This window comes from Podarcis pityusensis (genome assembly GCF_964106645.2).
Source record: "Podarcis pityusensis genome assembly, chromosome: 14".
In the NCBI taxonomy this organism is placed as follows: Eukaryota; Metazoa; Chordata; class Lepidosauria; order Squamata; family Lacertidae; genus Podarcis; species Podarcis pityusensis.
Window position 1 is genome coordinate 25,764,400 of NC_138039.1, and position 24,545 is coordinate 25,788,944.

At 49.6% G+C, this 24,545-nt stretch overlaps 1 protein-coding gene across 5 annotated transcripts; it reads right to left on the reverse strand.

Moving 5' to 3' along the window:
* Positions 1–127: 127 nt before the first annotated feature.
* On the reverse strand, positions 128–22,768 carry TP53BP1 (tumor protein p53 binding protein 1). 5 transcript variants are annotated; one of them, XM_080980151.1, is made up of 25 exons: positions 22,737–22,768; positions 19,807–19,868; positions 19,354–19,509; positions 18,162–18,204; positions 17,227–17,396; positions 16,180–16,285; positions 15,419–15,510; positions 14,983–15,140; positions 13,434–14,589; positions 12,192–12,311; positions 11,137–11,361; positions 10,772–10,823; positions 10,249–10,344; positions 8,904–9,393; positions 7,706–7,858; positions 5,584–5,867; positions 4,913–5,089; positions 4,403–4,797; positions 4,102–4,293; positions 3,675–3,869; positions 3,244–3,444; positions 1,745–1,839; positions 1,035–1,234; positions 771–916; positions 128–450 (listed from the first exon to the last, which is right to left on the reverse strand). In XM_080980151.1, the coding sequence occupies exons 1-25, from the start codon at positions 22,751–22,753 to the stop codon at positions 266–268; spliced, it is 5,166 nt and encodes a 1,721-aa protein (XP_080836277.1). In that variant the 5' UTR covers positions 22,754–22,768; the 3' UTR covers positions 128–265. The 5 variants fall into 5 exon arrangements, with proteins under 5 accessions (XP_080836277.1, XP_080836276.1, XP_080836275.1 ...); XM_080980150.1 differs by lacking the exon at positions 22,737–22,768 and adding an exon at positions 19,949–20,429 and having other exon boundaries at positions 14,983–15,134; XM_080980149.1 differs by lacking the exon at positions 22,737–22,768 and adding an exon at positions 19,949–20,429 and having other exon boundaries at positions 14,983–15,137.
* Positions 22,769–24,545: the final 1,777 nt, after the last annotated feature.

The window sequence follows — 24,545 nt, forward strand, 5'->3', positions numbered from 1 at the left end:
AGGACAGGGCATCTACAGCAATTGATGTCAGCATATTAAATGAGCAACTTTCCCTTCTTCCCTCCACTGGCAGCTGCAAGCAATCATGCTAGGCCACTTTAGAGAGGGTAAGAGGAGAAATCCTAGATACTGCAACAAGAAAATTGACGTTTATTATCATAAAAGTCCAGAAGTTAAAACTATATACAGCACTTCATGCACAGTTCAAGTGACACAGACATTTAAAACCTGGGTGACAATGACAGCCTCCACAAAGCAAAAAGGTTCAACTGGGGACAGAATCAAGCTGATACTTTGGGTGTTTGAATCCAACTTTCTTCCCAGCAATGAGGCACTGGATCACCCACTCTTGGGTCACCACTGGCAGCTGTAGCGCTTCAGCACATTTCAAGAAAGCTGTTGGGCACGAAGCATCAGTCACCACGACATCAAACACAGCCAGACTCACATCTGTGGAAATAGAAAACAAGAATTGCCCTGTGTAGTCAAACCTTTCCTCTTGCTTGTTCACAGCACCAGATACTTGATCTTGCTGCCTTTGGAAAAGGATGGATGGCAGCTCCACACAAGGAAAGGGGTGAAGCAGCCAATCAATTCTTGCCCTGCCTCATCCAACTTCTCAGCAACCCTCTGGAATCTAAGTTAAAGCTCCTCCCACACCAGGCCTCTTTTCTGCACAGGGGGATTGGTATGTCTCAGTGGGCAACGGAGAGCCTCTTGCCAATATACCCGCCACAGAAACCAGCTGGCTGCCTTCCAGGGGCTTGTACCTTTGCTCCATGAGGCAGATTCCTGCAGTTTAACAGAAGCAGCGCCCCCCATCATGAGAATCTCAGACCAGAGCTCCAGGAAGTCCTGCTGCTCACTGGACACCAGAAGCACCTTCAGCTTACTGAAAGGGTTCTCACGAGAGTGCCTAGAAGGAAGCAAAGGTTAGAAGCCATTCCACTGCAAGGGAACTGGACATGCCACCCTGTTCCACCTGCACCAGGTGGGTAAGCTGCTCATGGTCCCTCCAACATTCATGGACTTACCAGTCCAGCAACCTCTGCTCCTGCAGGCTATAACCAGCTGGCAACAAATAATTCCGGTAGTTCTGCAGCTGGTTGGCATGACAACTGTCATGGACCCAGACGTGAGACACACAGGGGATTCCTCGGGCAAGGCACAGAAAGTAAATCCGGTTGCGGCAGTGTCTGTCTGCTATCAGGAAGCACTGGTAGGCTGCACTGCACTGGACAAAGGAAGTGGAGGCTGGGACCTGGGCTTCCATAGAAACACAAAGCCCTGGAAGAGGCTGCAGGTTCAGTATAAAACACCCAGTGTGGTCAAATGCTTATTTGACAACTAGCCAGCCAGGCTAACTGCAAAATGGAAGGCTCAGTACTGGCAGAAGTAGAGAACTGAGAAATGTGCCAATGGAAGGGAAAGAGGCTCTCTCTGCCTCTACTTCAAGCAGCCCCTATCAAGATCTGTCCCATTCCAAGAAGCATCATGGCCAGGCACCTCCTTTCCTCATCCCAGGTCTTGAAAGGAGAACAAATGACAATTCTCACTTGACAACCTGTGTGCAGGTGAAGCTGCCACCCGTCACACACCTGCCACCCTTGGACCACACCCAGAAAAGCATCAATTTCATAATTAAAAGGAAAACAGCAGCAAAGCACCAACACCCTCTCCAAATAAATCTCCACTGCCAGCCTGGGTGATGCTACTTCATGCATCCCCAGCTCTGGCTCCTGACCTGGCTTTCATTGAAGTCCTCCAGGATGAAACCACCTCCAGCTTGCAGCTGCAGTCCAATGTAGTGTTTGTTGTAAGGTGTTACCTCCAAGAAGTCTAGAAAACAGGATGAAGTTAGCAGAGTTAATTCTTTAGCATAAATAGAGCACTACACCTCTTCCCTTGCAAGAGGACTGTGAAATATTCCCACACAATCAAAATCTAAGATTTTATTTCTATTTTAAAAGCTGCATGTTGACTTCTTTTAAATGCTTGCTTCTGTCAATTTTTAAGTTAGTATTTTGATTTTTCTTTGTAAACTATGAATTTTGTTAAATAAAGAACATTAAAACAACTGCACTGAAATTCAGTTCAGAGACTAAACATGATTAGGAACAGCTATTCACTTTAAAAATTATTCTCCACTGTTCAGTAATGTGCTCTAAGAACTGTTTTTATACTCAACAGAAAATAATACAATTGACAAGAACGTGTGTGCAGCACAGCAGCAGATTATTTAGACATTTAAAGATGCCTAGAGAAACGCAGAAAGGTCTTCACCTAGTGCCAAGATGACATAAGAGATAGTAGTAACAGGTGAGGAAAGTGACCCAAAGGGGTGTGCTATTGCCAAGAAAACCTTCAAGACACACCCATGTAATTAAGAGAAGGAGGGGGAACCCAGAGAAGACCCTTCAGTGATGACCTCAGTACCTGGGCTGATTCATTCAGAAGGTGGTGGTCCTTCAAAAATCCAAGCCCCTTGCTGCAAAGGGTTTTAAAAGGTAAGCACCAACACTTGGAGCCATGTTCAGAAATTGACTGTTAAGTTAGTGAAATTATTTTCTGAGCCCTAAAGCGAGCCCCAAATGGTAGCTGTAAGGAGCATGAAAGTTGTAAGAGAGATCTGCAGCTCATTCCGAAATCACGGATTTCTCTTAGAGGGCCACAAGATGGCAAACATGTTCTGCCCCACACTTGGCAATTCCTTATCTTTGGGGCTTCTAGGACCTGGAATAGCAGAAGGCATGACTGCCACCTGGTATGGCTCCTCAAGTAGCCTTCAAGGGATTTCATACTGTCATGTTGCCCAACAGCCCTCCTGTGATGTGCTTGCACACTGGCTGGCAAGGTGCAAGGATACAGCCAGTCTTACCAAGTCCCAGGTTCAACTATCCCCTCAATAAACTAACTTTGGAAAGTGCAGTAAGATACTGGCTTGTTGACTTCAAGTTCTTGCAGCCCCACAACTTGCCACTTCCTTAGCCCTTGTAGGCACACCACTATCCTGCAAAGAGGACAGAAACCGCAACTAGCAGAATCCCTACCAGGGATCCTTGGCCAAGCTGCCTTCCTTTGGCCCCCATGTGAACAAGATGCTTAACTAGGTGGGCCCTCTTGGGTCCCTTCCTAGTTCTGCCTTTTCTGTCACCCGCTGGAGTTTCACCACCCTAAACCAGATTCAGTCAACGAGGGCCACCCCTGCCCCCAACAACCTCCCTGGAGCAATGGAGTGCTCACCTTCCTCTTCGCTGCTCACTGCAGGCTCCTGGCAACTGGAGAGTTTATCTGTGGGGTCTGCCATTGTGAGGAGAAAGGCATAGCCCAGAAAGAGAGTCTTGTTGTGGGGCATAGGCCCCCATCGGTCATCTGGTGCCGGGATATCTCCCAAGTCCACTCCACTGACAGATGGGCTCACTGCTTCCCTGGAACAGGCAGCCCCTGTGGAGGGAGGGAGGAAAATCAAAGTCCTGTGGCTGCCTCCTGACAGCAGGTCAGCAGCCTCAACCTAGAATTTCTCTCATGGAGAGAGAGGGGAGCCTTGATCCTCCTGGTGCAAGAGCTCAGCTCCAGCTCCTCTGGTTTGGGAGGAAAGGCTGGAGGAGACCAAGAAGGGAAAGTCTGGTCCAGGGAGAAGAGATGCAATGCAAGGAGACATAAAACAGTCTGACCTGGCTTTGTAGGGGTTGCCCGCCGCCCTCGTTTGGCAGGGGATCTCTCCTCTTCTGAGGCAACTAGCTTCCTCTTGCTAGACAGCCTGTGTGGGGTCTGGGGGCTCTCAGGGCCCTTGCGGGTGGGTGTTGTGTTGTTGGAGGTGCTGGGGGAGCCAAGGTTGCGCCTCTTCCGCTTTCCTTCCACCAGGTTATCTAGCCCCACAAGGAGAATGTTGTTAGCTCCCACCTCAACATGCAGCAGCACCAAGCCCCCCCCCCCGCATGTTTTCTGCAGGGTAGCAGAAGGAAGTCACTTGCGCCTCTTAAAACTGAAGAGTTTACCCAAGGCCAGCACCCTGCAGCTCCTGCCCTCAATTAAGAGGTTCCTAGGGGTTCCCATTTCTCTCGGCCAGACCCACAAGGCAGTTGCCCACAGGCTGCTTACCAAGGCTGATGTCAGCCGCCTTTGTCAGGGGCATGACGGGTTCGTAGGGGCCCAACCCAAATTGCTCTCGGAGCCGATTCCCTTGCTCTAAAGACAAGATGACTGCTCTCCGCCGGTACCACTTCCGCTGGCCCTCCTTCTCAATGCAATAGAACAGCTCCCCGGCCTCCTTCCGATGCCCCTTCACTACCCCTGCAGCCAAGGCAGAAGGCATCATAAGGGCAGCTCACAGACTGGGACCCAACTCTCCGCTACCGCCCACCCCAAACACTGCAGGTCACTTGCCAGCCAGGCAAGTTACCTGCGCTGAAGTATTCGTCCTCCGAAAGGGCCGTCACCTCTGTTTCCAGGGGGAGAGGGTCGCACAGCAAGATGTCTTTGCCCGGAACATCACATTCATAGCCATCGTCAAAGCGCAGCTTATATTTGACACCCCCTACATCCTGTGTGATAGTCCCAGAGTAGAAGTAGCCATTCGAGGACCACTTTGCCACCACCCGGAGGCCCACAAAGCTGTTCGCAGAAGAGGAGGTGGCGGCAGAGGAAAGCTCTGTGCTGGTAGAAACCCCCAGACGCTCTTGCAAGGGGATTTCAGGGGAGATGCTGCGGTCCTGCCCCTTCAAAGGGCGATGCGTGTGGCAGTCCTCTTCTGGCAAGGCTGTGGTTGACAGATCCTCCACAGCTGGCAGGCTGGCCCTGCAGATCCAGGGAGAGAAACAGCTGGAGAAGGTGCAAGGACCTTTAGCTCTTGCTACTCCACCCCACCAGGGTCACCTCCCTCATCAGCATCAGCTGACCTTCACCACGCTACCTGGCTCCGGCCGATCGCGATGTGAGGCGGCCCCTTCGCCCTCGTCTGCGAGGAGTTGGAGGGGCTCTGCCACTCCTCTGGTTGATCACACCTTGCGCTTCCTCCTCACACCCCCCAGGAACTGCTGCATGGTCAGGCTGGACTGGAGACTGAGGCTGGCTGCCCCCCTTCCTAGGGCTAGGGAAACCAAAGGCAGCGTTAACCTCTGCACAGCCAGCCTGCCTGCCAGCCACAATGCCCTGGAGGCCCCACACATGCTCCCAGGGTCATGGGCACAAAGAATTTATCCCTCGCATTTCAAGGTAAACAGCAAAGCCCAAATAAAGCTGCTCACAAGGCAGCCCAACATGATTTGCCGCATTGTTCCCCCAGTTTGAAACATCACTCAATACAACACCAACCTTCAAGTATTTAAAACCTTCTTGACATCAAAAATATTAACTCGCCAACTGTGAATAAATTCAATTCGTTTTAGAACCCATGGCCTTTTAAAAGTATAGCACTGGCTTTCAGTTTGGAAACTGGTTAAAGAATATACTGACAGTCATATTCATGCCCCGCCTGAAACAAAACACCAAAGAATGCAAAATGGCCTCTCTCTCTTCCACCCTGCTGCTCCCCCAAAGTGAAGCCTTCCTCTGATGTCCCTTTCCCAGAGGCCCTGCACCCACCTGAGCTTTCTGACCCCAGGGAAGGCCAAGTCTCCAGGCCCGGCTCCTTGGCAAGGTCTCCCTCCTCTCAGAAGAGTGCCTCCTTGCCCAGAACTTGTCCCACTGTGTGTGACGGACAAGGCACTGCTCCCTCCACTGGACATGCGCTGGAGGCCAGAGGCCTTGGATGAGAAGGAGCTGATGTCACCAAGGTCTCCAGAGGCAAGCGAAGAAGAGCCTCCCGTGCGAGAGGGGGAGACGTCCACCTCGCTCTCCTGGCACTCCATGATGGGGTCCTCTCTCTCCTGAAAGAAAAGCAGACTGGGATTCAAGGGAGGAAGGGAAGGCGCCAGGTGCCAGGTACAAGGGGAGAGCTGCCCTAGGACCAGCGCTTTCAGATCCCAAGAGGGATCCATCCACAGGCAAGTCCCTTTCAGCCAGATACATGTAGGGCAGGGCAAAGCTCCCAGAGCAGTGCTCTTCCCACAACAGAGCTACTTTCTGACATTCTAAACAGGAAACTCTTTGGGTATCCATCCTGTTGATGCTCAGCTCTATCAGAGAAAGAGAGAGAAAGTGCCGCACCCTTTAGCCACAAGGCATTTTATTCCACTCTCCTCCGCTCAACAAAATAAAATACTTACCTTTAAGGTCAGAACAGGCAAAATGATGTTCTTCTCGCTGGAGAAGGCACTTCAAGCGCCCATCTCAAAAGAGCAGAGCTGAACTGCGGAAGCAAATCCTGACAAAAGCTTGCCTACTCCAAGGTTCCCTACCTCCCCAAAGCTCCTTTAAATTTTCAAGAAGCAATTTAAAAATAAAACCTGCCTTAACAGTATTAGCAGCCAGAGAAAACCCAGAGAAATAAGCTGATGGTGAAAACACCCCACACAATGCCTGTCTGATCTTGAAAGAGTCTTGCAGGAAACTCTGGAGTGTATAGTCCAGTTGCAGGAAAGACAGAAAAATGTAAACCTAAACCAAAACACTTAGATATACGCTATGCACATGTAAAAGATTGCATTTTAAAAGGATGGATCAAGCTTAGGTATTGTTCTACAGGGTTTATAATTGCATATATTTTTACAAAGCCTTTAAATTTAAAATGCTGACTATGGAATTGGGTCTTACTGAGTAAAAGCAGAAAAAAATTGCCAGGTGTTCAAGACAGAATTTCAAGTTAGGAGGGCTGCTGGAATATTCTAGAAAGAACTTGAGAATTGGTCTTGAACAGGTTGCTAGGCAACAGAAAAATCTCCCCAGCAACAGGTGCCTTTATTAAGGGCATGTGGTCAATAAAGGTCAGTTAGTGTGTAAATGAACAAAGTTGTAAATGAGTCAGCAATTGAGTCTCTGGTCAGACGGCTAGAGGAGAAGGAATTATATGGTTTTATTAGTTTTATTTGACCGGTGTAATTTTTTTGTAAATAATAAAGATTCTCTGTAAAAGAAACTCTGCTGCAAGTCTTAAAAAGAATACAACGCAAGAGTAGATGCTCACACATCAACAACCAGCACCAAATAGGTAATTTGTGATCACAGTGCCTTAAGGTTCACAGGTCCAACACTCAAAGGTGCAAGATAGGGAGCAGGATTTGTGGCTCCAAAATGGCCTGGATGCATATGATATGGTGTGTATTCTCAAGTAGGGGACCAATACGGCAAACTCAGAGAAGCAACTGGCAAAGCACAAGAAGCCCTAGGAAACCAATGAAAAGGAGATGGAGGCCTAGAGACAACAAGCGGGCAAGTGACTGTCCCAAGATCACATGGGATAAGGTCAGAGATTTCCCTTTCTGAGGTCCACACACCCATCTGGCAGCCCAAAGGAACAAGGGCAAGCATGCCCTGTCCGCTACGGGAATGAACTTGTGGGGATTTAATGATGAATTCTCCTGTACAGGAGTAGGTAGTGCTCGCAATACCTCTATGGTGGCCAACTGATAACTGCTGGTGTTTGACAACTCATTTTGAGTAACAGGTTTGTCTTGCTTATTTAATCCAAAGGAGAAAGCATTTTGAGTCTTATTCAGTGTTCTCCAAAACAGCAAAATTATTGGTTGGGAAAAGTAGGAAAAATTCTCTTTAAAAAACGCAGAAACAGTTTTCTGAACTGTCCCGGCCTTGACATCTCTCGCCTTACCTCCACTACCTTGCGTTCCACTTCTGCCCCATCCTTGTAGTAGATGTCTGTGATGAGTCGTGTGACAACAGTTCGTACTTCGCGGATGGTCCGTATATGACGCCGGAGGGCTCTGCCTGGGGGCGGGCGAGGCAAATCAAACCCTTCCTCGTGCTGAAGAAAAGAAAAAGGCAGAAAGTTTTCAGAGATTCCTCCACAGCACATTGCTGTTTGGAATGAAAGGGGAACATCACTGTCAGAGGAACAGGAGACTGCATTATACGGAATTATACAGCACTGGTCAATCCAGCTCAGTACCATCTGGACACTAACAGGCAACAGCAGCTCTCCACTGTTTCTTAGCTCCAATCCCATCAGCACTCACCACCTGAGCTTGCTCTTAGAGGCAGGAACGGCTTTCACAGAGCTGCAAATGGCACATAAAAGGGCAACTAAAAATGGCTTGGTGACAAGAGAGGCCTCCTGCAGCACCAGAATTATCCAATACAAGCAACTGGCAGCAAATGCAGGACATGCCCCAAAATGCATCTGGACAATCATGCCCTCCTGAAATTCACCGTCACAGGACAGGGTCATCACATGCACTTGCAGAAACCATTCACCTATGATGGCAATAGTTTGAGATTTCTTTGTCAGACAGCTCTGCCTGATCTGTTTGACATTTTTACTGTAATTGTGCAGTTTTCACCTATATGGCATGTCGTGACATATGAAATAAATGTTTATAAATATATTTAAATATAAATCTCATACAGCCAAACCTCAGCTCCCGAAAACCCAGAAGTAACTGCTCCGGTTTTTGAATGATTTTCGGAAGCCGAACAGTCTTCCGGAACAGATTACGTTCGATAACAGAGGTTTGACTGTATTTATATATAAACAAACGAAATACATTCAGAGGCAGGGATAGCCATTGCCACCCTTGTGGGCTTCTCACTAGCACCTGGCTGATCACTACTGCGAGGGGGACTTGGTGGACCTTTGGGCTGACCAATCAAAGTGCTTCTCTTGATGAGGCTGCTTCTTCCCACCTTGCTCAGAGTTGGAAAGTCTGGGGGAGGCACATGTGGCAACTGCCACCTCCCACTCTAAAAGCTGAGACCAGGAGGTAGTAGATAATCCTTCGCCCCTGCCACAGGCAGCAGCACCTCTCTCCCCCCTCCCCCTTTTCCAAGTACACGATCCAACTCCCTCTCACCTGGTTGTGCTGGGTCCCTGGCGCATGCCCAGCCCTGGCAGGCCTAGATCCATGGTCCTCTTCCACCTGCACTTTAGTGTCCTGCTGTCCAGGCCACAACCCAGCCGTGCTGGTCCCCACCTCCACCTGGCCAGTAGGCACTGTCTGTGTGGCTGCCGACGTGAATTCCGTTGGCCCTTGAAGGAACTCTGCCACAGCCTGGGTCCCCTTGCTGCTGGTGCCAGATTTTGGCGTTTGAGTTCCATCATTCCCTGCAGCCACCAGAACGGAAGCTGCCTTTTGGGGGGCCCTCTGTTCTTTTTGCTCCCGAGTTCCTGCTGTTTCAACTTCCATGGCCTCTCCCTCCTCCGCACAACCCACTGTCCGCTTAGCGCTCAAGCCAGAGTCCTGGACTGGTCCACAACCCAGGGGCACAAGCCTTCGCTGGCTCTGCCAGGTTGCAGCTGGCTCCTGCTCCTCCTGGGAACTTGGGAAATTGAACAGGTCACCCCTGAAAGCAATCAGAAAAGCATGAGAGGAGCTCTGCCAGATCACAATTAATGTCCACCCAAATCCAGTCTTCTGTCACCAGCAGGGGCAAGTCAGATATTCCTAGGGAGCCCAGAAGCAGATACAAAGGCAAAGTTCTCCCTTACTAAGAGATTAGCTGACTCTCAGCCTGCAGCCCCATTTGGAATGACTGTGTTGAGAGACCTTTTGTCCATGGCTTTGTCTAGCCTACCCATTTAAGACTAAGAGGGTCTGCGATTTGGAGTCTTCCCTTTAATCCCTGTACATAAACCATCAAGTATACAAAGATTCATATTGCACAGAGACTGCATAGGCGTATTTTTAGTTTAGGTGTATTTTTGCTGTAGTCAAGTATATCCAATGACTCAACAAGCCATGCATGCGTATGAACACACACACAGGGACACAGCATTCAGAAAAATATCCCGCAATCCATCGCATTTGCGTGATGCCAACTGTCCCAACAAGCTGCCTGGCTGTCCAGGAGACCTGCTCAGAAAAAGGATCTTTCAACTGCTGCTGTTTTGTAGCCCTCACCCTGCAAGACCAGCTGCCCCAGGACAAACACTGCCCACTGAGCATGTCCTAGTTGTATCCTGCTTGCCTCACAACTGGCAATAGGCCTGGCACAAGCATATGATTCCAACAGGCAGAACTTGGGGTGGCTCAGCAAAGCAAAGACGCACCTTAGCCAGGGGAGGGATTTCCCAGGAGTATCTACTGCACACAGAGGGAAGCAGCACATGGCCTGGGATGAGTTATTAGTTCATGTGGAAGGGAAGTTGCACAGAGACAGCCCTAGAGACAGCACCAGGGAGGCCTTCCATGGACTTGCCTGAACAGTGGACAAGGCAGCTCAGGGCATTGAGCCTTGTCTTCTTCACGCTGTACTTCACAGACTCGAGTGAAGACGGATGGCACCTTCCGGGAGCTATAGGCAGAAGAGAGAAACAGGCTCAGAAAGGACCAATCCTGCCAAAGAGATAGCTAAGGCCTATGAGCTTGCTAGCAGTGAGGCAACCTGGCCAGTATTTGGTGGCCCCAGAAGGACCTCCAGTTCAGAAAACCCCTCAGATGCCATTAAATACCAACATCCTTCACCTCCCTAGCAGCAGCTCAGAGTATCTGGAAGGATGGAGGGAGCAAGACACGGTTTCCTGCCCCTCCAAATACCTCTCTGGGGCTCAGCCCTCTCTGACATGGGCAGTTCACCCACGCATGGGGAAAACTGATGTAAGCAGCCCAGTTGGGCCTGACTGGATGGCAGGAGGATGGCACATAAGCACACACACCCCTTTCCCAGCAGATGCCATTCACCTTTGTCACAAAGGGCTTAAGTACCAGTACCTGCCTATTACCTGGAAACAACTCCTGTGACAGACCCGTTCTTCTTTTCACTGGATGTGGGCTCTGGGGGCAAAGAGGAAGGCATTAGAAGCATTCCACCCCCTCCCAAACACTTTGGATCAAAAGTCACCACCCAGTTAGAAAGCCTTGCCATCTTCTTCACAACTTGCCCAGGACAAGGACCACCTCTTCCTTGCCTAAAGGGCCAGGTTTCTGCAAGTGTTTCCAACAGCACTGCCAAATCAGCCCTTCCCAGGCAGAGATGGCATCATGAGAACTATAAAGACTGCTAGTCAAGTAGTCAGTACTGTTTGGAGTCACTAGTCCAGGGCAGGGGACCATCGCTCCGCAACTGCTCTTGCACTGAATCTCTTACTGTCCAGGCTGAAGGGCAGGGACTCGTCACTCTCTTCCGTCACAGGGGTCACAAGGTTCATGCGCAAGGACAGCTTCCCCTGCTCCTCACAGGCGGCCTCAGCGCTCCCTTTGCCACTCTCCTCCATCTCAACAGAGGTCAGAGCACTCTCCACTGTCACATTGTTGGTGCCCTCAGCTGTGACATCGCTGGTTGCTATGGTATTATCCGGGCAGTTTCCAGCCTCTGAAACAAGCAAAGCAAGATGGCAGGTTCACCAACAGCCACCCAGGCTTGCTGGAAAGAACCAGCACAGAAAGCCTCTTGGCCACCCCCAAGCAGATGGCAGCTCTGCAGCACCAGAATCTGCCTTAGCCCTTGGGCCAACTGCTCTAACATCAGAGAGAGACCAAATGAGCTGGGCTCCTAATCCAAAGCTATGTGGGTTGTACTTCTGCAAGGCAGCCAAAAAGAATTTGGGCCCTTGCACCTTCCAGAATTTTGTGGAGGAAGCCACAGCAGCAGTTGGAGCTGCATCCAGATTTGCTTCAGATTATAACAGTGTAGACAGCAACTGTCCACACTTCTCAGCTGCTCCAAGAGCAGAGTCTGTCATACCCCTTGTGGTCTGTAGCTGCTTCCAAATGGCAGAGGAAGTGGCAGAGCACTTGCTTTGTATGCACAAGGTCCCAGGTTCAATCCCTAGCAGTCCCTCCAGTTAGAGGGATCAGTCAGCTGGTGCTCTGAGATCCTCTTCACACTTGAAGCCCCAGCTGCTGCCAGTCAGATATGACAATAGAGCAAAACGAACAGGCAATATGGCGCAATGTAAGGTCATATCTTCCAAGCTCACACCGTTCTGGCAATATGTAAACAGCTACCACAGGGCCTCCCTCCCACTGGGGTTTTGCTTTACTGATGGCTGCTTGGATCAGTCCCCTCCTTGCTCTCCACCAGCACACACACCTTCTGAAGGCAAAGAGAAGGACAAAAGATGGCCACTTTGGGAAGGCTGGAAGGCAGTTGGTGCCCATCTCCATTACTCACAGAAACCCCACCCCACGTCTCCTACTCACCAATAGGAGTGCTGTGTCGCCTGGGGCCTTTCTTTAGCTGGCCAATGTGAGGTGGTGTGATGCCTGTCAGAGGCTCAATCACATGCTTCTCCTTCAGCAGGGCGAGATGAAAGGGGGTTCCTGGAACAAGGTATTACAACAGACAGGTTGTGAGCTCATATTCTGCTACTAGGCACCCTCCTTGCCATAAATTCTCGGCAGCTAAATGGTCAGCCAAAGGCCCCAACTGGAAGAAAACAGCATGGCATAACACTACCAGGCAAGGTCATCTCCTTTGGTGATCACTCGTAGCCGAGTAAGATTGTCTTCCATAAACACAGTTTTAACAATGAGTCCAGAGAGTGAGACCAGGCAAGGTGAAGCAGGCAAGAAGATTCCTTTGCAAATCCTGTGCCCAGGCTTCTTACTTCCTGCCATGTGCTGCATAGAGGCTGGTACAAGGCACAGATACCGGAGAAGTCTGTTTTATCGGGGGGGTGGGGGTGGGGGGGGTTAGTTTCTAGTCCAGAAGGTTGAAACCATGGGCAGGGCAGAGCCCAAGTCCCCCGTGCATAACATCCCAGCTCCTCCCACCTATGCTAAACATATTGTACTCTAGACAGGCACTTACAGAACATGCTGTGCTTCTCCAACAATGTAATCACTGAAAACAGATAACAGTAACTGCTGAAAGATAGCAAGGTGGGGGGTGAGACCTTGCCAGTCATCAAACCACAGAGAGCACTAGAACTCTGTTACAACAGCCTGGAAGGCTCTCACTGCAGCTGCAAAGGAGTCTGAGCTGATTTGAATTATGCCTGTACATGGTGACTTCCATTTCTTGTCTGTGAACTGCCCAGAGAGCTCTGGCTATTAGGCAGTCCACATATGTACTTAATAAGCAATAAATAAAGGAGAATTTAAAAGCCAACAGGCCAATGCAGCCTCTGTGAGAACAGATGCAATGCACCCTTCACACACCAGACAGGCACAGAGGCAGGAAGGGAACAGCCTCCATCTCAGTCTATGTTTATCATGCCCTTTGGCAACCACTGGAGAGTATTTCAAGGAAATAACTCACACAATAGGGAAGGGACTAGGGAGAGGAGGGGGCAAGAGAAATTATCTTCTTAAGCTGCAAAAGGCTACTCTCCTTTCTCTCTCAGCCACATTGGCTCAAGCCTAGGCACCCTGGGTCACTCCACAGGGATGCTTTCCAATGATGCAATTCTACTGCTGCTCTTACTCTCCAGAACCACTTACCGCTGGGCAGGCTAGCAGGTGGCTCAGGACCCCTCTGGCACAGCTGCACCTCTCTCTCCAGCCCACGTGGCTTCTGCTGGCTCTCCATCTGGTCCTCTGCACTCCCAGGATGGGATCCCTCTTCCAAAGTCACTGCTGGTGCTTTCTCCTTCCCAGGCAAGGGCCCCAGCTCTGAATCTTCCCTTGCAGTAACTGATGGGCTCCCTGGAATGGCAGCAGACTTCCTACTGCCTTGCTCTGGAGGTGCTGCCGCTGCTTGGCTCTCTGCAGTTTCATCCTCCTTGGCTGTTGTTGGCACACCACTCCCTTCCCCCTGGGGGGGCAGCAGTGGCAAGCTCTCCTCCTCCTCCTGCACACTTCCCAAGTTGTTTCTGCCTGGAGAGATGGCAGCAGGCAGCCCCACTCCAGGGGCAACGCTGGACCTCACCTGGGACCTGCTTCCCTCCAGCTCTGGTTGGGAGTCAGAGAGCTTCAGTGTCACCCCAGGGCCGATCCTCAGGGACGCCTCCTCCTTGGAGTCTTCCATGGGGTCTCCTTTTAAGTTTCCTGGATCTGGGTGTGCAGGCTCTCCAGCTGTCTGGAGCACATTCTCAGAGTCTTCTCTGGCTGCAGCAGGTTCCACATGCTGGTCCACCTTTTCTTCCTGAGAGTGAGTAGAGTGAAGGCAAGACCTTCCATCCCTCAGCAGCTCAGCTTCTCCCTGCGCTTCCCCAGGCGTTTCTGGGACAGCTTCACATTCTGGCTCCTGAGACCCCTGGCACAAGAGGTGGCCCTGACTTCCAAGGTCATCTCCAACTCCAACTTGGGCAGTGTTACCTCTTCCTGCAGGCTGCCCAGTTGAGGCATGGCTGTCCTCATTAAACCGCTGCTGCTCACTACATCTACCATCCAAGCCAAGCTTCTCCACTGGAGGACCATGAGCTTCCATGGCTGTTTCCTCAGGCTGCACAGCCTCAGTGGACTGGCTGCACTCACTGGCAGACAGCGCCAATAGGCAGGCCTCACCCGAGGGCCATGACAAGGGGCCCTCCACAACAGATGCAGGTGCCTCAGGGACTTCAGAGCTGTCTGCTGGCAAACTGATACCACAATCATCTCCTTTCTCTGTCTGTGCCTCAGGCCCTTTCTCTAAGCTTGGAGTTGGGAGGAAAGTGTCCTAAAACAGGGGGAAACACAAACACATTGGAATATGACAGCTCCACACCTGAGATTCTGCAACCAGGCCAGCTCTCAAGAGAACCAGAAGTAATTCTTGACACTGCAACCAAGACATACCAGCAGGGCAATCACAAAGCAAGATACTTCATAAAGTATTGCTTCCTGTTTTCCACAACCAACATGGTGGCCAGGAGATTTGCCCTTCTATACACAAAGCCAGGCTAACGCTTTGTGAATGTCTCGAAAATCCTCCTATGACAAAAAAGCACAAGCGAAGGAAAGGATTGTCAAACTGTAGGGCAAGAGGCGTGGGGGCCTCCTTACTTCTACCAAGGATGAACGCAGCACAGAGAAGACCAGTCTCAGTGCTGGGCACCTTCTGACCACTCACATGGGAGAACTCTGGTTGTGATGGTATGGGAGTGAATGCTGGAGTAAAAGCTGGCGCATCTTGAGCGACAGGTGTAGAGGACTGAGGAAGCCCTGGAGTCCGAGTCTCCTTTGGCTCTTCTTCTTGCTTCCCTCCTCCTCCTCCTCCTGTTGCTGCTGCTGCAACAGAAGATGTGGATAAATTAACGTTATTGCCTTAGCAGAGAAAGACAGCCTTGTTCCTGCCACTGGAGCAGAACATTTCACTGCCAAAAAAGCTGAAGGGTACCAACTGGCCCTCTGCACCCCTCTGTCAGTGCTCAAAAAGAGGAGGGGCCTCCACATTCGCTCAGAAATGAAAGAAAAGAAACCTGGGTCACCATTACTAAGTTGTCTTTTTGAACACCATAGCTTGGGCCAAGGGCTACCAAGGCCTCCAGCAGAAAGAGTTGGCATACCTTCTGTTCCCTGTTCTGTTGGGCTTCTTGGAATGATGAGGGGTACAGAATGTGAGATGCCGGGAGATGGCGTAGGAAGGCCTGAACCACAACTACAGAGAAAAAGAGATCACTCAGTTGCCTCACTGTCTGCATATGCAAGGTCACAAGAAAAAAGCAAATGAGCTAATCTATTCCAGAGATCTGAAGGCCGAAGCCAAGGCTCAGCTCACAGGCACAGACCACATTTGTACCTCCCACGGAACATGAAACACAAACACAGCACTCGGTTGTGTGTCTCATCAGGGAACAGAAAGGAGAAAAAGGAAGGCAACAAAGACCAACGAGCGCAGAAGGAGTAGAGGCAAAGAAAGCTCAGTTACTTTGAAAGGTGGACACAATTACAACACTATCAATGAAAGCATAAGAGCCAATCAATACAGGGATAACCAACTGCGCAACTGACTCAATTAGTGAATTCAGAAGGCAAGGAAGTAATAAGTGGATCATCAATTAGCTGAGAAGGAAAAAGGTCATAGTGGAAGAGCACCTTCTTCATATGAGGAAGGCCCAAGGTTCAATTCCGGGTTGCATTTCCAAGCACGGCTGGGAATGCCCCCCATCTGAAATCCTGGAAGGCTGCTGCCAGTCAGTGTGAGCAATACTGAGCTAGATGGACCTGACTCAGTGTAAGGGACCTGACTCAGTGTAAGGCAGCTTCCTAGAAGCAATTATTCAGGGAAACAGGTAACAAAAGCAACCTGAGCAGGCTTGTTACTTACATGGAAAGAGGTCCCTGTCCAGAGAGATGAAGGACATGCAGAGAATCGGCAGGAGTGCACACTGGAGAATTTGCTGCTTCCACTCTGGACACAGCACTGTCACCATCTGGAACAAGAGGCAATTAAAATTAACAAAACCATTTAGCAGTTTTGTCAAACAACCCAATGGATACTGCCTTGAAAATCTGTCTCCCAGCTGCACTGATCTTTTCCCTACATCGGAGTCAATTTTAATACCTTGTTGCAACTGCTCAAAATTGCAGAAGACCACCGACAATTTGTGGTGTGCAAAAATATGACTGTAAATTCAAGTAAACTCAACAGGGATGGAAAATGTTTTACGTTCCTCAGCAACACCATCAAATATTGATGACCGGCTGAGATTTTCCCCAGAGAGCTGCTATCTCTAAATCTAGAGAAATTTACTCCTGGGCACCTGATTGGCCACTGTTGGAAGGGCAAATAGTATGTCCTTCAGCCACAGTGGCAGCTGGCAGGTTTTAATGCTGTCACCAAAGAATGATTTTGCATATTTGCCTGAAAACTAGAACTCTCAGGGTGCTGAACGCAAGTCAGCAATGCAACTGATGAGCTACGTTTTGAGCAGCCCATGCTAGAATCTGACAACCCTGTACAACTTGTTCAGCACTGGTGATCTGTGCCACTACATATTCAAAGCCATCTGCACAAACAAAAAAGGCAAAATTTGAAGAATTCAAAACACTAAGACATTTTCAAAATGCAGCAACAGCAAAGGGTGACATAGAAACACATCCGTTGAAAAGGCAACTTTATCAGTGCCACTGGAATTCCCATCATCCACAAAGCAACTGCCTACCATTCCTCCCACAGCAACTGTGTGTTGTGCATAGGAGACATACCCTAAGCTGTCTATGTGGTCCCATGAACCTATGTAGCACTATCTAGATAGTAATCAAGTAGGAAACCTTCCTTTGCTATCAGGATAGGCAGAGCTTCAGCAAACTGCACCTGCTTCCCCCTCATGGGTCGCAGGGGCCACGGCACAGGCATGCAGTCTGTTTTCACCTGTTGTGCTGCTCTGGCCAAACATGTCCTCCTGAGTAGATAAGACATCAGCATCCTGTGTATGCCACCCAGAGGGATCCGTCCCTTGTGGCCTTCTGTCAAGTAGATGGCAGGCAGAAGTTGGACTCCTTGCAGGTTCTTTATGGAACTGCAGAATTTTTGGGGTGCTGCTGGGAACATAAGTGTAATCAATATTCCCCAGGGTGTCATTGTTTATATTTGTTGCCTGCTCTTCACTGTAAGGCCCCAGGGTGGACTACATCTTGAGAAAAATAATACGACAAGCTGAAAGAATGCCACACAAACAAGCTGATAGCTTCCCTGGGGATTAAAAACAGGACACAAAGCATGCACAGAACTTGCGGAGTGGAAGAATGTTTGCTTTTGTGCTGAGCTTTGCCAAAGGTGCAAACAGAACTTTGCTGCTGGGCCTGAAAAATCCCAGTGGGAATGGATATAAGCTACTCCACCATTTCTTTAGGTAATGCAGAAGAGAAAAGAGTCAGGGAACTTTTTTTCTCATTCAAATGAGGTTTAGTAAGAGTGCCAGCAGCACCTTGGTGCAACCCCCTCCTGTAAAATCCCAACGGGAAGGTCTGTCGCTTCTTTCTTTCCTTCTTGGCCAGGAGGCAACAGCAAGGCACCTCCGATACTTTTAGCCGAATCCCAACTAACAGGAATGAAAATATCTTTCCTTCACAAAGAACAAGGCAGAAAGGTAGTAGCAGCTTCTCGCCTACCAGCAGCAGGAATGTTCGGCACATGTGTGACAGCAAGAAGGACTTCATGGAACCACATGTGCTTCACAGCTGGTTTAATGGGCAAAGAAACTGCACCCCCTACAGAAAGGGCAAGCTCTCCATACCCCCTTTCCTGAAGGTTCAACCATGCAACAAGTTAGCCAACAAGTATGAGAGGTGAAAGCAGATATTTACCTATCAGGAGAGTCACTCCCAGACTTTGTCACTTCATCTGGATCTGCATGCAGAGCAAAAAAAGCATCAGGAATTGGTGCTTCACTTGAAATACCAGAGCACAACTGCACTATGTTGCATTCTAAGGACTTTTCCAGAGAATTACTAAATCTGATTTCGATCTAGGTGCCAAGTCAAAATCTGCTTGGATTCAGGGCTGATGGCATTCCCTGTATGACCTATTATCTATTATGGGCTTTGGGTTTTTTTGCTAGTTTTATATGTATTTTATTGGTAATTTTATTATGTACACTGCTAAGATTGCACCTAACTTAAATTAATGAACCTAGATCACTCATGTCTACTAATTTCAATGGGTCTATTCAGAGTAGTACTAACAATGGATACAACTCAATGTTAGCTTAGAAGACAATCTCTAATGGAGAAGACAACAGGATAGCAGTGAGTGCCAACCCAAAATATACTTATAACATCACATCCAACCACAATCCAATCAGCATTACTATCTTCAAAAGATTTAGGAACATAAGAAGCTGCCTGATATGTGATCAGATTATTTGCCCCCCTAGTCTGGGACAGTCTATTCTGAGAGCAGCTTCCCAGGGCTCAAGCTCAGTCAGGCTCCCTTGTTTCTGCCTGCAAACTACATGCTCTACTACTGGCAACTACAGTCCCTCAATTGCCTTGCAGGATTACTGTGTACAAAAGTACTGTTACTCCAGAGACTCAGTTTATTGGTAAGTACTAGGCGAACAGAACTGTAAGCCTCCCATCTGTCACCCAGAAGCAGCCATTCCATCCAGCTGCAGAACAGCAGGAAGGGGAAGTAACTGGCCTCTCTCTATCCCATCCAGCTTGTTGTAAGAATAATATGTTTAAAACCTGGTGCCTGAGCTTGCTTTCCCCCACTCACCCTGCTGCCCAGTGCATGTCTTTTAGACTGTATGCCCAAGGGAAGGGACCGCTTACTTTGTAAGCCATTCTGGAAGCTTTTGCCATCTACATTGTAAACTGGGTAAAATGTTCTTCAAATGAATGAATGAACAAATAAGGATGATTTAAAAGAAAGAAGGTTCTGTTGGGGCCTGAAGTCCTTTTGAGGCAGTGTGGGTAGTTTCGCAGAAGGGTTGGAGTGAAGTTTTCCTATCCCAGAGGAAAGGGCGACTCAGGAGGCCGCCCCCACTTCACCTACCGCCTTTGGAATCCTCCTCCTGCTCCTCTTCTTCCAAGGCCACTTTGGGTTGCAGCTGCTCCTTATCACTAACCACACTAGCTGTGGAGTCTCCTTCAAGGTTCTGGCTCTGGGAGAGCTCCAAAACACCGAAGCCCAGCTGCGACATGCCTGATTCTAGCATCAGAAGATAAGAACTTCCTCAGCACATGTGGAAGGGCTCCAGCATCCAAAGGGAGGAAATGGGCCCGGCAAACAACCCCTCCCTCTCCCACCCCGCCAAGGTTACTTGTGAACCCAAGAGGGCTGCAGACAGTCACGAGGGGACCCCGACCCCCCCACCGTTCAAGGACAGCCTCCAGCGAGAACAGGCGCGGGCTGTGCAGCCCCCCCCCCGGCTGGATTCTCAGCAATGGCGAAGGGGCAGCCCCCAAGGGCCGTCCCCAGCTGCAGCAGGCGGAGGAGGCCACTTACCTTCCGCGCAGAGCGAGCCCGGTGCAGCAGCAGCAGCGCCGCCGCGGGGGTCGTCCGCCGCCCTGCAAGGGAGACAAGCAACGTCTCAGAGGGGTCAAGCAGGCCGAAAGCCCGCCCGCGGAGAAGGAATGGCGGTGCCCACCTGGTGTTCCTGGCGAGCGGCGGCGGCAGCTGCTCCAAGACCTGGCTGAGGAGGGCGCGCGGCGAGTCGGAGGCCGGCAGCGGAGGCTGCAAGGGAGCGGGCCCAGAGCCCCCTGCGGGACCCCGCTCAGCCCCCTGGCCCTCCTCCTGCTGCTCCTCGGGGCCTCCTCCTGCCGCCTTCGCTCCCGGAAGGACCCGCGGCCCATCCGCCTCGTCCTGCGCCCCTGGTCCCCGCCACCTCCTCTTCAGGCCGGGCAGAGCCTGCGGCTCCTCGCCGTCGTCCTGGGCGGAGTCCGGCTCCGGCTGCGAGTCCTCCACCAGCAGGCAGGGCGCCGACGGGCAGAAGCCCAAGTCCAGCGGGCTCCCCGCGGGGTCCATCCTGCGCCAGGCGGGGAAGGAGGCCTCTCGGAGGGGAGGACGGAGGGTCGCGGGAGCTGCGAATCCTCCCCCAACAGACACAGAGACGAGCGCGCGCGCGCACAGGCAAAAAAAAAAAAGGCGGGGAGCGAGCGCACGCGCGAGAAGAACGCCTTGCCCCGCCCCCTCGGGCGTTCGCGCGGCGGCTTCGGCCGGCCACGCTGCAGGCCCCGCCCCCACGCGTTCCGCGCTGCGCGGGGGTTGCCGTGACAACGCGGCGCCACATGCCCCGGCCAAGGCCAGGGAGGGGGCGGGGCTCGCGGAAAGCTCCACCTCCCCGCTTCCAATACCAGGCCTGAATATAAATGAGCAAGAGAATGGTCCGTGGTCGCGGGTGGTGACGCTGATGGGAGTCCAAGCTGGCTCTGAAGGCCCGGTCGCCAGCAGCGCACGCCAGGAGGCAGCAGTGCACAAGCTCCCCAAAGCGAGGGTCACGTGTGCCCGGTCACCTTTAGAATAGGGAACGATAATAATATAATAGATGCAGCTCCACCAGGTGGATTGTCAAAGATGGCACAGATGACGAAGGGGGATTTTGATGGAAAGACGCTTGGCACTATCCGGCTGGCTGCACACCTGAGATAGCAAGGGCACACTCCTAGAACTGTCTTTGTGCAAGGGCATAGCAGCACCCACAGAGAAAGGAGGGGTGTCATGGGCGTAGCCAGGATTTATTTTGGGGGGTGGCAGGCATTATGTTGGGGGAGGCAACACTGAGTTATCTGTGATGCTGTTGGTCAGTTAGTTAAGTATTTTTATTTATTCATTTATTCAGGGGAAGGGCAGCTGCACCCCCCTGGCTACACCCATGAGGGGTGCCCCTGCCACAAAGGTGGAGCTGCTGCAACCCTCTGAGTCTTTCATGTTTCCTTCCAGCCCTTCTCTATGGGGTCATAATTCCATACATGGGATATTTGGAACAGGATGGTGTAGATCTGGTACAGGATCACAACGGAGCAAGCAACAATTTTTTTTGGGGGGGGGCAGAAGCAACTCCCCTGCAAGAAGAAGGTTACAACATTTGGGACTTTTTAGTTTGGTAAGATGGGACATGACAGAGCTGGCAGGGGAGCCTCTGATCCTCCAGGCCAAATTAGGCCTGGCAGGGATCCTACTTTTGGTCACAAGGCCTTTTTCCTCAAGCCATGCCCATCAAATTAGTGCTATTTAAATCTTGATTCCAAATGGCATCCAGTTGTATCCAAACATAGACAAAAACCTCCATCTCAGGAACAAACAATTTGGTCATGATATCTTAAGAGGTGTCCAAATGCATAGCAAACAGTCAACTTTCCAAAATATAAAGATGTAAAGATAGGATTTTTTACCCCTGTGCATTATTTTACATTTGCTTACACTGAAGCAGTGTTGCAAATTTAATGCCCCTTCCCCCAGATTGAAAATATCCATTTGGAGCTCTTTACTATCCCATTTTGCTTTTAACATCCTGAATAACTAGGTGTCATCAGCATATTTGACTACCTCAAAGTTCATCCTCACTCCGTATCACTTATGAAGCAATTAAATAGCACAGGTCCCAGTACAGATATCTGGGGAATCCCATTTCTTCCAAGTACACAATGTCTATCAGATAACACCTTTAGAGGGTCCTCATGAGAATAGAAGACTCCCTGGAAAAGACCCTGATGTTGGGAAAGATGGAGGACACAAGGAGAAGGGGATGACAGAGGACGAGATGGTTGGACAGTGTTCTCGAAGCTACCAGCATGAGTTTGACTAAACTGTGGGAGGCAGTGGACGACAGAAGTGCCTGGCGTGCTCTGGTCCATGGGGTCACGAAGAGTCAGACACGACTAAACAACTAAACAACAGCAACAACAACAACAAAGTTTGTTCTGGGTATAAGCTTTCGTGTGCATGGAGAAGCCATGCTGATTCATCTTCAGCAAGACTTGTTATTTTTTATGCTTTGTAATGCTCTTCTATATGATTTTTAATACCAATTGCTGGGAATTACAAGTGGGGAGAGTCCTGTTACCCTCAAGTACTGCTTGTGGGCTTCCCAGTGGGGCAACTGGTCAGTTATTGTGAAAACAGGATGTTGAATTAGGTGGGCCTTTGGCCTGATCCAGCAGCAAAGCTCTTCCTACATAATTGCCTGTTTCTGAGCCAGAGGGACCAGATGATTGCCCCTCCCTACTGTGTCACATTTTAAAGTGCTGAGGTGCTACATGGGGAGGAGAAGGGCTATGTCTGGTTTTGTCATCAGAGATGTGTTTTGCATCCTAGGAAGAAGCCTTGCCCACCCTGCTCTGGAGACCAGTCTGCAGCCTGTTCCCTTTAAACAAAACACCTGAAGGAGAAAAAAGAAAAGTTAGTCTGTTTCTTAAAATAAACAGAATGTTCTTTACCTGTTAAGAGATGACATTTTTGTTCTATAGTTGGTTTCTCCTGCAATAAATGCTGGTATTCCAAAACTAAAAGAAGCAGAGCTGGGCAGGAGCTGCCTTCCTTCTAAGCATCAATTCTCTATGATGCCATTTACTCCTGGAAGAGAAAGAGATGGCTCTGGAACCAGGTCCTGCATGATAGGTAAAACAGGAAATACTGATCTTTGTACATTGCCTCCATAAATAATTACTTTGAAGGAAGAGCTTTTTTTTCCCAATTAAAATTGAAGCAGTTAGATTTTGGAAGAAATATAGTTAGGCTCCTATTCAGTTGCTGCTGAATTCCAGTTCAATCACATTTTGTTTGCTTACTAAGGAGTTTTGTTGGGTAAGAGAAAGAGATTTGTTGAATAAATACAGCCTGATAAAAGGCATGTTTACTTTGAAACCCACTAAAATCAGTGGAACCTGCGTGCAGGTAAATGTCCACAGGAGCACAGCCTTAATTGGTCTAGCCTCAGTGTATTCCAGTTAGTAACTTACACACTGCAGGAATGGAGATTCTTGCACTGTGGCTGTCAAATAGATAGATAGATAGATAGATAGAGATATGGACATTTGTGGATTTTTACTTATTTCACATTATTTCCTTCCTCTCCTCTTTTCCTCTAAGGAGCTCAGGCCAAGTTTGAGACTCCTCATACCACCAGAGGTGGACAACCTCTGCCCCTTCATATGATGCTGGACTCCAGCTCCCTGAACACGGATTTAATCCTGGATCAATACCAGATAGATAATCTATAACTGGAGGCCTCTGTCTTGTCTTTGGTCTGAAGCATTAATCAGACACTGATCACAAGGGAACACCAGAGGCCCCATGGTCATCCATCCGGAGGAGCTGTGTGCCCTGATACAGAACATAATTTATTGGTTAATAACAAACTAGGATATAGCAGTAAAGATACTATATAGATATGAACTGTCCAAAAGACTGAGAAAGGCAATAAGACTGGGAGATGGAAAATCAGGAGTACTTAGCTCTTGAAACCAATTTGGAGCAAGTTCTTTGCTGTTGGGAACTGTCCTTGGTCCTGCATGTTCTATTGCTGCCTTTGCTTCCTTGTTTTACAACAAAGATGGGAAGTGGGAGGTGTATAATCTGATCACCTGGTTTCTTTTTATTTTCTTCAGAATAGTTGCCACATTGACTGAAATTGCACTGGTGGACAGATGCTATTTGTACCTGTCCCAAGTCGTCTCCCTCTGGCAAAAGGTGTGGGGCAACAGGTGCTTGTATTTACCCTCCTCTTCAGTGGTGCACATGCCAGCATAAGGCAGCCCTGTTCAGGGAAGTTTTTAATGTGTGACATTTTAATGTATTTTTAATCTTTGGTGGAAGCCGCCCAGAGTGGCTGGGGAAACCCAGCCCGATGGGTGGGGTACAAAAAATAAATTATCATTATTATTATTAGGAATATTCTTACAATTGAGGAAAGGACAGGGGGAGAGAATTAAAAGCTCTCCCCTCAGTGCTGTTTCCTGGCTTAAATTAGCAGCCCACTTCAGGTTCTTTGAAGAAAAAGAGATAGGAAGTGCCCTGTTGAGGACTCATTTGGTCCAGCATCTGATTTCCCACAGTGGCCCATCAGGTGCCCCAAGGAGTGTCCGACAACAGGCAAAACACAAGGTGATTGTCTTCCATATTTTCTTATTCCCTTTCAAAGGCATCTGAGTTCTGATCCATCGCCACGCCTATAGTGTGTGATGTTTTACTGTGGTTTTATAATTTTCTAGAAACTGCCCAGAGTGGCTGGGGCAACCCAGTCAGAT